Source organism: Drosophila hydei, unplaced genomic scaffold (genome assembly GCF_003285905.1).
Source record: "Drosophila hydei strain 15085-1641.00,03,60 unplaced genomic scaffold, DhydRS2 tig00008119-arrow-pilon, whole genome shotgun sequence".
Lineage (NCBI taxonomy): Eukaryota > Metazoa > Arthropoda > Insecta > Diptera > Drosophilidae > Drosophila > Drosophila hydei.
The window spans coordinates 1,710,818-1,725,549 of NW_022045830.1; the positions used below are offsets into that span (position 1 = coordinate 1,710,818).

Sequence of the window (14,732 nt, forward strand, 5' to 3'; positions counted from 1 at the left end):
CAACAACAAGAACTACAACAGTTTCAAAAAATGCTCTGGGGACTCTGACGACAAAAAAGAGACGGAAAACAACTGTTATGAAAACATTAGATGCAAAGCTTTCGGCTTCAGCTGTGTGCAAAAGCTTAGCCTTCTTCTATTAATATAACGTATAACAGTCTTGCAGCTTGCAGCTGGTTGTGTGCTTTTGCCTGTGCACAAAGCTGAAAACATTTTGTAAGCTGTGTGACAAGTTCGCATAGAAAACCAAAATGCTCCGCGAAGTGTGTATTTTTTTTTTTTTTTTTTTTTTTTTTTTTTTTTTTTTTTTTCGTTTTTATTTCTTTATTTTGTTGCAGCTTATTGTCTTAGACTCTATAGCGCATTTAGCTCTAAACCTTAACTAATGGGAGGGCAGATATGCCAATTATTCTGCACTTGTAGCTACTATCTTAATTAGTTCTAATATTGTCTAGAGGATGCAATCTCTTCAGTCTTCGCCTATTGTTGTTTATAGCCAGGTTGCTTGCGAGATGGTTAGGATGCGCTGCAAGTCTGTCCGCGTATCTTGAACTGTGTCGCCCAATGAGTTCAGCAACTGTGGGAATTGCTAAATCCCTATGTAAGACTGAGTTTCTTACAAACCAGCTGGCTCCAGTCCATCTGCGTAGTGCTTTATTCTGCAGGGTCTGAATTTTGTTCCTTGTAGTCTTCGCCGAGGAGCCCCATAGAGAGATACCATATACGAAGGTTGGGACAACTATTGCCTTGTAGATGGCGGCCTTGCTGCTGTAAGACAACTTGCTTGAAGCTCTCAGCATCCAGTCGAGGGTTTTTAGCTTGCTTTTGCATTTTGAGGTTACTTGACTTATGTGCGCTTTAAAAGTCAGCCTTCTGTCAAGAGTGATACCAAGGTACTTTACTTTTGAGGCTTTGGGAATAGTGGGCCCCAATGCAACGCTTGGGCAATCTCCTCTTCTAGTGGCGAAGGTAGTATGTACAGACTTTTGTGCATTAATGGTGATACACCACCGTTTTGCCCAGCGTCCGAAAGAGTCCAGATATTTTTGTAGTGAGTCTGAAGCTTCTTGCGCAGATACGTGACGTGATAAGATGGCGGTGTCATCTGCATAGGTCGCTATGAGTACTGCATCTGTACTTCCTATATTTGGCTCGGGAGTTGGCATATCTCCTGTGAATAAAGTATAAAGTGTTGGGCCTAGAACACTACCCTGTGGTACTCCAGCCATAATTGGTCTAGTCAAGGATACTGTTTGCCCCCTTGACACTTGGAAGGTTCTTCCAATAAGGTATGAGGATAGCAACGCGAAAAATGGGGCTGGAAGGGTGGTCCTCACTTTCTGCAGCAGTCCCAGGTGCCAAACTCGATCAAACGCCTGTTTGATGTCTAAAAAGACGGCAGAGCAGTACATCTTTTCTTCAAAGGCTCCAAGGATATGGTGCACAACTCTGTGAACCTGTTCCGGTGTTCCATGCTGTCTCCTGAAGCCAAACTGATGGTTTGGAATGGCCTCCTGGCGTCCCAGATGTGTCAGTACTCGTTCCAGAAATATTCTTTCGAATATTTTGGAGAGTACTGGCAACAGGCTAATTGGTCTGTACGACTCAATTTCTCCCACGGGTTTGCCAGGCTTAGGAATCATCACAATCACGGCGCGCTTCCAGCAGGCTGGAAAGTGCCGGATGCGGAGCATGGCGTTGTACACCATAGTTATGTAGTCTATGGTGGAGTCAGGCAGTGCTCTAAGGACTCTGCCGTTTATTAGATCATATCCAGGGGATTTTTTTGCCTTCACTCTTCTGATGTGTTCAAGAACCTCTTCTTTTGTACATCCAGTTATCTGGTCTTCAGCTGGGAGGGGCGAGAGAACGATGTCTTCTGTTGCTTCGATTTCTGAGGCCTCTGCGGTAATCACCGGCGTGAATTGGTCTTGAAGGTGGTTTGCAAAAGCCTCAGCTTGAGCTTCGTCTCCAATGTGCCAGGAACCAGAAATGCTCCGAATGGGATGACGTCGTATTGGCTGCCGTTTGAGCTTTCTTGTAAATTTCCATAATTGAAACTCTGCGTCAGTGGGCGATTCAGCTCGTACCAGCGCATCGCTGATACACCTCTTTTGAAGCAGGGCGAGAGCAGCTTTAAGATGCCTCGTGGCTTCGTTGTACATGGATTTGGCATCAGGCGTGCGTAATCTTAACCAGCGTCTCCTGGCCCATCTTTTGTGTATTAGTAGGTGTTGGGCCTCCAAGGTGAGGGGGATGTTGTACGGAGACTGTTGTCTTGTTTGGCAAGATGGTGGGGCGGCTTGGTGCGCAGCTTTGACTATTTCTTCCTGCAGTTTGTTTGCTGCGTAGTCCACGTCTTCAGGAGTGTTAAGTTCCATTTCTATGTGCAAAGAGTAATGGAGCTCGCGCCTAAAGACTCCTAAATCTGATCCTGCTGGCAGTAGTTGTTTCCTAATGGGCAAGGGCTGTGGCTGCGCGTGGATTGTGACTATTAGTGGCAGGTGGTCAGAGGATAGGTCCAAGGATTCTTCAATGGTCAATTGCCGGTCACAGATGCCTTTGTAGACAGCGAAGTCGATTGCCGAGGGCCTGTGTCCATTAATTGGGTAACGGGTGGGGGCTCCAGTCGCCAATATGCTGAATTGTAAGTTTTGAATCGCCTCAAATATGACTTCTCCGCGACGATTCGCACTATTGCTTCCCCAAAATGGGTGCCATCCATTCCAGTCGCCGCCGATGAGGGTCTTATTCAACCTTTGGCCTAGAACCTGTTCCATGTGATGATCACACAGACCAGTGTTTGGCGGAAGATAAATTGACGCAACTTCGATCGCTCCAATAGACGTAGGCAGGGTGATGGCTGAGACCTGCATTGTTGCGTTGCAAATTGGCAGTAAAGGTGTATGCGGTATTGTTGCTCGTATGAGGATTGAGGATCCACCAAAGCAGTTTGCTCCTTCACCATGAGCCTGATAGTGTTCGTATCCGAAAATTTGTGTAGTGGGGCACTCATGAGTTTCTGTTATTAACATTATATCTATGTTTTCTTGTGAGAGAAACGCAGCCAGTTCCTGAGTCTTGTTTCTCAGGCCATTGGCGTTCCAGATACCCACACGTAAAGCCATTATTTGTAGGCAAGCTTGGTTATGATGGCCATTAAACTGTTTAGCATGGTTGCTTGTTGGGATTGTACTTCTCGCATCGCTTTGAGCTCGGCATTAATTGCGTCAAACTGACGTTGTTGTTGCTGAAGCATTTCAGTGAACAAAGTGTCACTTGTGGTATTCTTATTTGACGGTCCACCTCTAGCGGCCTGTGCGTAAGAAACACCACTAATAGGCGTTGCAAAGCTCGTGGCTTGGGTAATGCTCCGGGGCCTTGTAATTTCGGAAGCAGTACTCGGACCCGTAGACGGTGTTTGTGTGGGACTCCTTTTTTGTGCTGGGGATTGCAATTTGCGCAACCGCTTGTATACTTGGCAGCCCTTATAGTTGGCTGGGTGCTGTAACTCACAGTGCACACAAGTTGGTGCCTGGTCCTTTTCGCGGGTGCAGTCTTTGGATGCGTGTTTCCCGGCGCAACGCACACATCTGGGAGCTTTGTGGCAGTAGCGTTGTGTGTGTCCAAATTCTTGACAGCGATGGCATTGTGTCAGGTCGTTGTATCTTCTTGGCAGTTCCACTGTGCAGCGTTGCCTGCAGACAACTCGAATGTCCAAAATTTCTTTGTTGTTGGGGGCCTGAGCCACGTCAACAAAAAATATATTTAGCGGTGTTTTGTCCATACGGCTCAGTGGGTTGTGCACATTTGTAATTGTGTGGCCTTTGGTTTCCAATTCCTTTTTAATTAGTGTTGTATCAGTGCTGGAGTGAAGCCCTTTGAACACGACTCTATATGGTTTGTCCTCCTTAAGCTGGTAGCAGTGGAACTCCAATTCCAGCTTAGTAAAGTGGTCTATAACTCTGCGATAGTCCTCACTGCATTGGGTTAATACACCTATGTTATTCTTCTTTGGCTTAATTACGTATGATTTAGCATCAATTACTTTATCTATTATCTGTTGAAGTAGGGCCACAGACTTGATGTTTGGACACCATATGGGGGGCGGACGAGGTTTCGGTGTAGTTTGCTGGTCGGTCAATACTGGGGCTTCTGGAGCTACAGGTGATTCGCTGTAGTCTTCATCTTCTTCTACGAGCAGTGAAAATCGATTTTCTGATATTAATGCTGCATTGCTGGTGCTTGGTTCGTCGAAGATGAGCCTTTTCTTGATGGTTTTTGGTGAATTTGGCTGTTTACGTTTCGTGTTTTTGTTGTTAGTGATGCCTTGCACGGAGGCGATATCTATTTTTGAGTTTATTGGCATGATGGAGGCTTGCCTATTTGCCATCACAACGTTAAGCTGGGCTTGCATTTCTGCATTTACCTTTACAGCTGTAGCGAGGTTATTGACATTAGATGTCATCGCGGATTGTGCTTTTGAGTGCAGGCGCACTCGCGCCAAGCGACGAAATTTCGTAAATTGCAATTAAAGCAATTGAGTTACGCGGAAGCAAGCGATAAGAAAACGCTGCGTGTGCGGTTTTTGTTGCTGTTGCGTTGAAGAATGCACCGCAAAGTTCTATTTTTAGAACTCTGCAGCAGTAGAGCTTAAGCGAAGGCTGTTCGAATTCACGTCTTTACAGGTCGAACGACTGATCGCGATTGCGAAGTGTGTATACCCTGTAAAATGGTATTTTATTATGTTTAGATAACAAGCTATATCTCTTTGTTATCTAACAATGGGCATTAAATTAAATTAAGCATATTTACGCAAAATATACATATGATTACATTTTTGTTCGATAAATTATGGAATTATGGTCAAAGTTCTTCTTCTTCCCATCGAGTTGTCTCTAACTCAAGATACGCGGTATTTACTCTAAGTCTTTAGTCAGAAGCTTTTAGTGAGTTCTATGCATAAATAAAGCTCTGCATACTCTTAGGCAACGCGAAGCTTCTACATCTGCAAAGCCTGGCAACCCTGTCAACCACTTTCTTATAACTTGTTGCGCCAGTTTTGTTATTAGTTGTCGCTTGCATCTCGCATCACTCGCACGTCGCACCGGCCGCACACTCGCTCTCCGTCTCTCTCGCGCTCCATAAGGTGGGTCTGTTGTTTTTATTTACCTCCTTTGCATTACTTGGCGTAGGCGCGCATCAAAAGAAGAAAACAAAAAAAAAAGGAAATTAAATGTATTTATAAGCGCTACACGCATTCTAATTTTTCGTTCATTGAAATACAGTTAAGAGTTGAATTTAAATACAACAAAATTGTTTATTAGGAATTCGTTCACGCCTTAGCTAATTTGCATAATATTCAACGCAAGATCGTAAATATAAGCAGAAAAGAAAACCAAAACAAAACAAAGCTGAAAGAGAATCGTCAGACCCGAATCTTTACCTTGTAGTTGTTCTAAGACTACAAGAATTTCAATTACCAGTTCATTAAATAGGCTGAACATTTAAGTATTAGGAAATTTTTCTGGAATATTTTCAAGTAAATTGGTCTTGGGTCTAATAAGACTGTGTGGAACTTACTTGTACTTTATGTTAGATGAATTACGTTAAGTATGCGTCACACAGTAAATTGTGCATATTACACTAGCAGCCTTACCTCGGTTTACTTACTTAGCTATATAGGCAGATATATCGTCATATCTATTTACGTCAACAACACCAAATCTGTTATTCGAATGTTTGTCACGCAGTTTTCAAAGCCAAATTCTGTGGTGAAAAGTGAAATTTGTAATTAAATAACAGTTGAAATGCATATAAGCTAGATATATATGTATATATATAGATAGATAGATAGATAGATAGATATATATATATATATATATAGATATATATAGAGAGATATATAGATATTAATATAGATATATATATAAAAGGGACTTACCTGTAAAATTCCTTATCTAACTTTTGATGAAAGATTGAATCATTGAAATTGATCTATAAAAATGATGATACACATATTTTTTAATATATATATATTATATATTATATATTATATATTATATATAAAATATGTGTATCATCATTTTTATAGATCAATTTTAATGATTCATATATTATATATATATATATATATATATATTATATTATATATATATATTATATTTTATTATATATATTATATTATAACAAAAATGAAAGATAAGCTTTATAGTATAGATATAGTATAGAGCCACTCTGAACAATTTGCTAACATATATTTTGAAACTTCTACTTCTCTTATCTTATTCCTTCAAGCTTCTCTCGTTCTATCATTTCGCATTTCTTATCTTTCAGCTAAACAAATAAATCTTTTATAAACGCTTCAAGATGGGCAATCCAGTGTGGTTTGTTTTCTGGCTTTTGGTCTTCTGGATCATTGCCTTGGCTTTGGCCTGCATCTGTTCCTGCTGCTACATCGTCGTCTATACACTTGTTGTGTGCATTCCGGGCTTGTCGGTAAGGACATATCTACATAGACAGACGATGACATCACTTAACTATTCATTATATAAATTATATCACAGTCTGCCCATATTTATATATATATATATATATATATATAGTTTAGTTGCCGGGTGCGAATCGCTTATCGCGCTTTGTAGATTTTTGTTCCATTACTCATTACTCACAAGAACTAAGCCAACTAGTCTTATGATAAAAAACAAAAAAGAACCCGCAAAAATCATAGCAAACCCCTGTTTTATGGCCACCTCTAATCACGCCTTTTCTATGCTTCATACAGGGTGTAGCCGAGGTACTGCTGCAAGGCCTACAATTCCCGCATTATTGTGCAAAGGCCATGATGGAGTGCAAGCCCCCATTCTAAGCAACTTCCCCATTTGTTATTATTACTGCTGTAATCTAAGTATAAATTGTTCACTTTATCAGACTTGTTTTATTATGATAAATAATAATTATTTAATATATTTGTAAATGGTCTTTTCTTTTTTTCTATTATGTTTTTTAATAATCAATCTCTAAGCGATAACGTAGAGATAAGATAGAATGCTCATGAATGGAGTAAGGTCTTATGCTAAAACTCGTTTTTACATGTAAGAACGCTGCAGTCGGATACAGCCGACTGGCTAATGCTCGTTCACGATCCAAAAAATGTTAAGTGTGCATTTCAAATAGAATTAAAGTTTTACGATTTTCCATATAGTTTATGGATCTTAGCTCTAAAATTGCCAAGGAGGGGAGATTATATACGAATATATATTGTACACGAACAGACGTACAGACATTGAACACAACTAATAGACTCTCTTTTGAGTTCGTGAACGAGCATAAAGAATTTTCGCTACAGAATCTCTTGCTAATGATAGAGAGGAGTATGAACTTTGAACTGTTATCATTGAATGCGCCTCACTTGGTGGTCGAGGCAACTGTTGCATTCTGTTGACTGCCACCAGGTGCATCCAACGAGGGTGTCGCTGCTCCAACTGCCGTTGCTGCCGGATCGATCATTGAGCCTGTGGGCAATGCATCGCGTTCGTTTAGCGCGCGCAGCTCGAGTTCACCAATTAGCTGCATGACGCGTATTTTGCCCTCGGTGGCCAATTTGGGCGGCAGCCCTTTGACAGTGGCGCAAATGCTGTCAAAGAAGAGATCCAGCGAATCACGCGGCGGCGACTCAATTGAGGTGAGATGCTGCAGTTGATAGGACTGCAGCTGCCGTGAGGCATACGATTGCATCTGCGGCTGCCGCAACGCACTGTAGCACCCACCAGCAATGGGCGTTATGGTTGCCTTCGAGGTAATCTCATGATTGCTAATGGGCGTGCTCGTGCTGCTGGTCATCTTCGCCAGTGCCGGTGCTGTCACCTTTTTAATTGTGATGCGACACGGCTGGGGCGTGGTTGTTGCCGGCTGGGCGGCTGGCATTAACTGTCCATGCGGCATTTCGTTGATGGTTACCTGCAGTGGCAAGTAGTCCAACAGGCCGGAGTGCTGGGAATCCGTTTCCGAAGCGCGACGTTTGCTGGTCGGCTCGTATACACCATCAGCATCGGCATCAGCGTCCCCATTTGCATCTGGCTGCGGTACTTCATTATCTGCTGTCTCGTCTTCGTCCTCGTCTTCTTCCTCTCCCTCCTCCTCGCCCTCACCCGCCACGTCGTCATCTTCGTTGCCTGGCTCTGCCTTGCACAGAACACTGCCTGTGGCAAACTGCATGGGCAAGAGGCTCTCGTCGTTGCTCTCATCATTGTATTCCCACTTGATGCCATTCGATGATTTCTGCGTTTTCGATGTGAACGATTTGCGTTGAGCATTTTCCGAGTGTTTTATGCTGCCCTCGTGCTTGCCCAGATCTGACCGTTTGGCGCTCAAGCGACATTCGCAAAGGGCGCAGAATACAAAATGAGGATCCGTTTCATCGAGTATTATCCACGGATATAAAGATTGATATTCGGGCTTTGTTTTCGGTCGTGGATACTTGAGCAATGCGCATGGCCTGCGTGGTCTGTACTCTGAGCGCAATGCATCGCTGCGATAAAATCGATCCAATATATATATCTCTATATGTAATGAATCGTCTAATTTTATTATTTACTTACAGTCTTTCCTGTGTTAATTGTAAATTAGACATTTATTTCTGTTTTCCACATATATAAACAAAATCCATGCAGTGTGGTCGCGTCTGTAAAATAGAAAATTTCTTAAAAAATACCAACATACCTATACCAAATAATGCTATAAAGATGGCGCTACTAGTGACGTAAGCTTCATTTGTTCTACTTCATTTGTTCATTCATCCCCTAACCATAGAGAACAACTTTTCGTTTAATCACTTAGAATTTAATTTTGAAAATAATGACTCAAATTACAATATACTGTTGTTTGTTGTTTTTTAAGGCGCATTTGATCACATCAATATTTATCTGTAGCATTAACTTATTTTGTATTGCTCCCTGTTTTGTTACTTATAGGTAGTTCATTTTGTTCAATTTCTCTTTTTTCAGTCCCTATCCTCTCGCTGCTGTCATATACCGGTTCGATAACATATGGATAACTGATATTTGATTTGATATCGGGATTTGCTTTTTCATCTTCGCAATCGCAACGATTATCAACGACTGCCTTACCGCAATCACATGTCCTTTGAAAATTGCATAAATTAATAATATAAATCAGTTTCTCGACATACGTACAATTTACTTTCTTGATCCTTTTGGGAAGATTTATTACCATTTATCTTATCCATAATATTATTGCCCCAAACGGCTTTCTCTTTTTGAATACTGGTAATCTAAAATGACAAAATTTGCTATCGATAGTTTTTGAAAATTATTTTTTTGACTGCGATCTCACCTGCTCTTCGTTTCGTGCCTCGACCTTCGGTATTGCCGTGAAGACCGCTGGTATCGAAACGACCATGGGCTCCACTGGAATGTGGCAAGGGTCCTTGCGAGAAATGACGCAATCTGCGCATCATATTGTCCCGTGAACCATATCTATAACGTTCCGGCATCTCGCTGGATACATATCGCTTATGTGAGGTTGACTTGTCTGAGGTTCTTCGGTTTTTGGACTGCTTATCGTCGGCAGTGCTCTGTGTGCCAATTCGCTTCATTTTCGTCTCATCGTTAGGATACTGATGTCGGTGATGATTCAGATTTTCAGTTGCTGTGCCTGGTCGATAAGCACGATATTCGCTTGCAATCATCCTGCGAAACACTTGCGGATCGTTTGCTCGTTCACTGCGTCGCAAATATCGGTATTCATCGATTTGATTGTATGGTCGTCGATGGGATCGTAGATCACTGACTGAGCCTCTGTGGCCAACAGGGGTCATATGACCCGATAGGTAAGATCTTCTCTGCGGACGCATACGATCTCGGCTAGGAGGTGCAGCTGCCCCACGATCCCTAAGAAACTCCATTTTCTCATCCTGATAGCCTGAGGGATCGCCTAAAAGCAAAATTATAATTTATGGGTTTTTTGCATATTCATTTAGATTTTGGATCACCGTGCAACTGATCTTCATCGGTAGCGTTGAATGGTGGGAATAAGGCGGACGTGCGAGCGTCTTGAGCGGCAGCCTGGAAATTTAGATAGGGCGTGCTAGTGCCAACGGCCCGATCGTTGGCATAGCGAGGACCATAGCCAGCGCCATAAGTATCGGGCCCATTGATGAATCGTTTTTGATAGTAGTCATCTGTCAGATCAGGAAAGAGTGTGTCCCACTGTTGATTGCAGGATGCTTTAGTACATTACCATTTTTCTATACACACAGATACAGGTATGCTTACCATATAGAAGATTGTAAATGCTATAAGGCAGGCAAGCAATAGTACAGCGGTGAATTTGGTGAACTGCAGTGCCAGGAAGACCAATACGCCTACGACAACCTCAACCTGATGTGCGCCAATGAATTCCATGGATTGGCGTATTTCAGCAATGTTTATGGATTGTAAATATTTAACGAGCTTGTCAGCTGTATCGCGCATCACCTGGTATGCATCACCCATTCTGCATGTACGAATTAGCTAAGGGAACTGTTTTATGTGTCAACTACATGAAAACATTTTTTTTGTTAAGTCTACGGAATATCAAATTAAAAAAAAGAGCCTGTCGTAATTTATTTTTGAATTTCTTTCCAAAAGACTAATGTTCTATAACTATAAAATACCAAAATACGAATACTAAATGAAACACTGAAATTAAAATACACAAATGCCCATGCCGACTTATCGAACTCCTACCATTGTTATCGATAATTTGCCAAAACATGTTTTGTAAAATTAGCAAATATTATAACAACAGCTTACATTTAAACTGGAATCAAAAATTAGATGCTACGTCGCACAATGGCCGAATTTGACATTAACGCCGGCCTACAGCATGTATTAAAACGTATCGAGTCGGTGTTGCAAAATCGTCCAAAGGTACAATTACAATTGATAATACCAGTAAACAAACGAAGGTCAAAAATGATTTTTCTTATCAGGAAATTAATACACCGAAACCTCTACTGGTGGCTGTAAGCAAAACAAAGCCCGTTGAGTGTGTTATCGAGGCATATAATGCCGGTCAGCGTCATTTTGGGGAGAACTATGTACAGGAGCTAGTGGAGAAAAGTCAACATCCAGATATTTTGACACATTGTCCAGATATCAAATGGCATCTGATTGGACATCTGCAGAGTAACAAAATCAACAAGGTGCCTTAGCTAGTCACTCAATGTCGTCATATCTCTAATGTGCGTAACATCTCCCTAACAGGTACTTAAGCTACCGAATCTGTACATGATTCAAACGGTGGACAGCGAGAAGCTCGCCAATGGAATCGATGCCGCCTGGGCTAAGCGACAGCCCGAGCCCACAGAGCCGCTGCGCGTGCTTGTGCAAATCAACACCAGCGGGGAAGATGGTAAAAGCTTTACGAGGAAATAGTAACACCCTTGATTAACAAACACTTTTATCTTAATCCATGCAGTTAAGAGCGGCATTGAGGTCAGCGCTGCGCCTTCTCTTTATCAGTATATCAGCAGAAATCTGAAGCATCTGCAGCCCGTAGGAATTATGACAATTGGCGCGTATGGCTTTGATTATAGCAGTGGACCTAATCCGGACTTTGTGGCTCTGATGCAGGCGCAACACGACATTTGTAAAGCCAATTCATTGCCAGCTGATGCGGTGCAAGTGTCAATGGGCATGTCCAATGACTATGACCGAGCGGTACGTAGTAAGCCAAGCAGTGGCTTTGTTCGACTTGCTGTCATATATAAATATATATGTATGTATGGTTTTTGTTGTTATTCTTTCTCTGCAGATCGAAATGGGCAGCACTATAGTGCGCGTTGGCACAGCTATTTTTGGACATAGGCCCAAGGCAAGCGAGTGAATAGCTAAAGGAATGTGGTACATAGAGAGCTGACGCTCTCTTTCACTCGCCATGTAGAATTTTAATGGCTACGTTTAATACAGCTGCTTCCCAATGACGTCCATGTCGACCAGGCTAGCAAGGCATAGAAAAAAGTTCGTTTATTTACCATATATTGATATAGACGCCATATACTTAAGCATACAGAAATGTTAAGAATTGTGTATATACAAGTTTAATTTGCCTTGTAAATATGTATATTTAGAGTATCTTGAGATAAACAAATATTATGCGTAGGTTGCGCCTTTCCTGTTACCTTTAGTGTTGTTATTCTAGTTGTAATTTTGCTATTTTCATATTTCAGATTGTAAAATGCAAATGTGCGTCAAATGTTTGCCTTCAGAAATTGTATACTAGAGCGCGATGGATTTCAATCTTCTTTTCGGTATCTCTTGAATTTCTGCACTATTCTGCATTATTTTTAATTTGGCATAGAAGAAAGGCATTCATCTTTTTCATTCGCTTGGCTTGCAGCCAATGCGTCGCCTGGTTACATGCCAAATGTTGAAACACTTTAAGATTTTGTTCAGAATCACTTTCAAAATGGCAACAACAACTAAATACAATTTCAATTATGTCTACGTGATGATTTATCAATGCATTTTTGGACAGACAGCCGTCTTGGCTGGTCTTGAGAATTCAAAATTCTAATCGTTGCCTTCTGTTTGGGAATTTGATATCCATCAAATAGTTTTGTTAAATTTTTTCATTTAATGGGGCATATTTATTAAAGGAATCGTTATTGAATATAAATAATAAGAACATTTTTAAAGAATTTTTTTATTATTTTTTCTTGCAGCAAATTATTTGTATATTTTCGAAAACTGTACAAAAACCTTTAGCCAATCATAACATATTTTGTTGTTATTTTTTTTTATGTTGAAAACTTACTGAAGTAAATTCATTTAGAATCAATCGTTAAACTGGCCATAGCTGATAGATGGGGGCTTGAACTCTAAATAGGTTTTTCTCTAAATGAAAGATTTTTGAACTTTACGTTTGTGGAATAGGTAAAAATGTATTAATGTTTTGTTTATTTAATAATAAAAATAAATGATAACCAAACACTCAAAAGAATCTTAGATCTAAGCTAAATCTTATTAAAAACTATATCAAATTGTAAACCAACCAGACAATAATTAAGGAATAGAAATTATGTATCAAAAATATAGTATATTTAAACATATATTAAAATAAAATATTAATAATTCTTAATTTTTTTAATTTTTCATATAGTTTATCAATTTAAAACTGGAAGAAATAGCCAATATTCTATGCAAAAATGTCAAAAATTTAGTTTTATATTATATATTTATATTTAATTATTTTATATATGATAAATCTTAAAGAACAGTGGGTTCTAAAATTGAACCAAATTAACTGCAAAAAGTTCTTGGGTTTACGAATATAAAATTCTAAACATGGAACCCTAAAATAAAAACTAAAGTAATAAAATTATTAAAGAAAATTAAATTAAAAATAAATATTAAAAAGAAAGTTAAAATAATATTGGTTAATAAATTTTGACAAAAAGGGATTATATTAAAAGAAATAAATTTAAAAAATTTGGTTTATAAGAAAATTCTAATTTTTAAAAAATATTAAATAAAATAATAAATAAAATAAAAACATAATTTTATAAATAAATAAACTGGTGTATATTTAAATGAAAAATTAAATTTTAATAAATACTTATTTTATTTAACAATATTAATTAAAAAAAGAAAGTTTGTTTCAAATACTTGATTTATAGTAAATACTTAAATTTATAATATTAATTAATATTTAAAAAAAATTTAATGCATGTATGCAGTTAAGATTCAGGTTCCTCTTGGTGATACCAAAAAATATAAGCGTAGATATTTATTACAAAACTATAATAAATATATGCAATAAATCTATAAGAATTTAATTCACCTAATTTTCATTAAAAAATTCTTTAATTATTATCCAGCAGAATTTTAATATATATATATCATAGTGAAGTTCATTTAACTTGTTGATAATTCATGTATCTAAGGATATTATGCAATATCAATGGAAAACTTATATGCAGAAAAGACAAAGATGATGTTGGAAAATCCGATTTCCTTTGTTATGTACGAGACATGAAATAAAGTATCGAGATGTTTTTGTGGCTTTGGAATTCTCAGCGCTCTTCTCTCTTTTATATTGCACAATATGCAAACACACGAAATGCCAGCTCGTTGAAAATAGACAAGGTAAGATGCGAAGATCGTGTATATACAGCCGATCTATACTATATAGAATGCTGGTATTTGCGGACATATACGATGTATGGGGATGTGTGGGCAAGGGACGAAATGTAGGTGATTGCAGAGCAAGAGGACACCTTCGACAAACGCCTCAAGAGCAAAGATGAATAATACAAAACAAGTTTTGCGTTGGCCATTGGGAATGTATATAGACAGCATAATAGGCCGACGCATAGAGAATACATATCTGTTCATAATACACGAAAATAAATTTCAAAATTCAACAACTGATGTATATACCAAATGCTAAGATATATACATATATCTATTCAAGCAGAGAAACAACCGTTAAAATTAGATTTTTGATTAGAGCAGCGACACGATGAGTAAACATTTCGAACCACCGAGCCAGCAGCCAGCCGCCAGCAGCCAACGGCCAACGGCCACCGAGCCACCACCCGCAACCCACTCGGCGCCTGGGCGCACCTCGCCTTGCAGATACTAAAAAAGGCAGCACGATACAGATACAGCAATATGGCTATAGCTATAGCTACAGCGAGACGATCGTTGCCGAAGTTCATTTTCGTC

General features: G+C 39.5%; 4 protein-coding genes across 6 annotated transcripts; 2 read left to right on the top strand and 2 right to left on the bottom strand.

Annotated features, from left to right (window-relative positions):
- The first annotated feature begins 5,076 nt into the window (after positions 1 to 5,076).
- Positions 5,077 to 6,916, top strand: LOC111594591. The gene is made up of 3 exons (XM_023307952.2): positions 5,077 to 5,149; positions 6,337 to 6,498; positions 6,785 to 6,916. Exons 2-3 carry the CDS (start codon positions 6,370 to 6,372, stop codon positions 6,866 to 6,868), a joined length of 213 nt encoding a protein of 70 aa, XP_023163720.2. The 5' UTR covers positions 5,077 to 5,149; positions 6,337 to 6,369; the 3' UTR covers positions 6,869 to 6,916.
- Positions 6,917 to 6,982: 66 nt separating this feature from the next.
- On the bottom strand, positions 6,983 to 8,836 carry LOC111594592. Of its 2 annotated transcripts, XM_023307953.2 has the most exons (3): positions 8,755 to 8,836; positions 8,601 to 8,683; positions 6,983 to 8,530 (listed from the first exon to the last, which is right to left on the bottom strand). In XM_023307953.2, exons 2-3 carry the CDS (start codon positions 8,630 to 8,632, stop codon positions 7,408 to 7,410), a joined length of 1,155 nt encoding a protein of 384 aa, XP_023163721.1. In that variant the 5' UTR covers positions 8,633 to 8,683; positions 8,755 to 8,836; the 3' UTR covers positions 6,983 to 7,407. The 2 variants fall into 2 exon arrangements, with proteins under 2 accessions (XP_023163721.1, XP_030080690.1); XM_030224830.1 differs by lacking the exon at positions 8,755 to 8,836 and having other exon boundaries at positions 8,601 to 8,736.
- A 30-nt stretch (positions 8,837 to 8,866) lies between these two features.
- LOC111594593 lies at positions 8,867 to 10,601 on the bottom strand. Of its 2 annotated transcripts, none has more exons than XM_023307956.2 (5): positions 10,296 to 10,601; positions 10,013 to 10,229; positions 9,355 to 9,942; positions 9,195 to 9,292; positions 8,867 to 9,142 (listed from the first exon to the last, which is right to left on the bottom strand). In XM_023307956.2, the coding sequence occupies exons 1-4, from the start codon at positions 10,512 to 10,514 to the stop codon at positions 9,252 to 9,254; spliced, it is 1,065 nt and encodes a 354-aa protein (XP_023163724.1). In that variant the 5' UTR covers positions 10,515 to 10,601; the 3' UTR covers positions 8,867 to 9,142; positions 9,195 to 9,251. The 2 variants fall into 2 exon arrangements, with proteins under 2 accessions (XP_023163724.1, XP_023163722.1); XM_023307954.2 differs by having other exon boundaries at positions 8,868 to 9,142; positions 9,355 to 9,954; positions 10,296 to 10,600.
- A 172-nt stretch (positions 10,602 to 10,773) lies between these two features.
- Positions 10,774 to 12,193, top strand: LOC111594541 (pyridoxal phosphate homeostasis protein). Its single transcript, XM_023307891.2, has 5 exons — positions 10,774 to 10,931; positions 10,994 to 11,206; positions 11,268 to 11,415; positions 11,482 to 11,723; positions 11,818 to 12,193. Exons 1-5 carry the CDS (start codon positions 10,839 to 10,841, stop codon positions 11,887 to 11,889), a joined length of 768 nt encoding a protein of 255 aa, XP_023163659.2. The 5' UTR covers positions 10,774 to 10,838; the 3' UTR covers positions 11,890 to 12,193.
- The last annotated feature ends 2,539 nt before the right edge of the window (positions 12,194 to 14,732 follow it).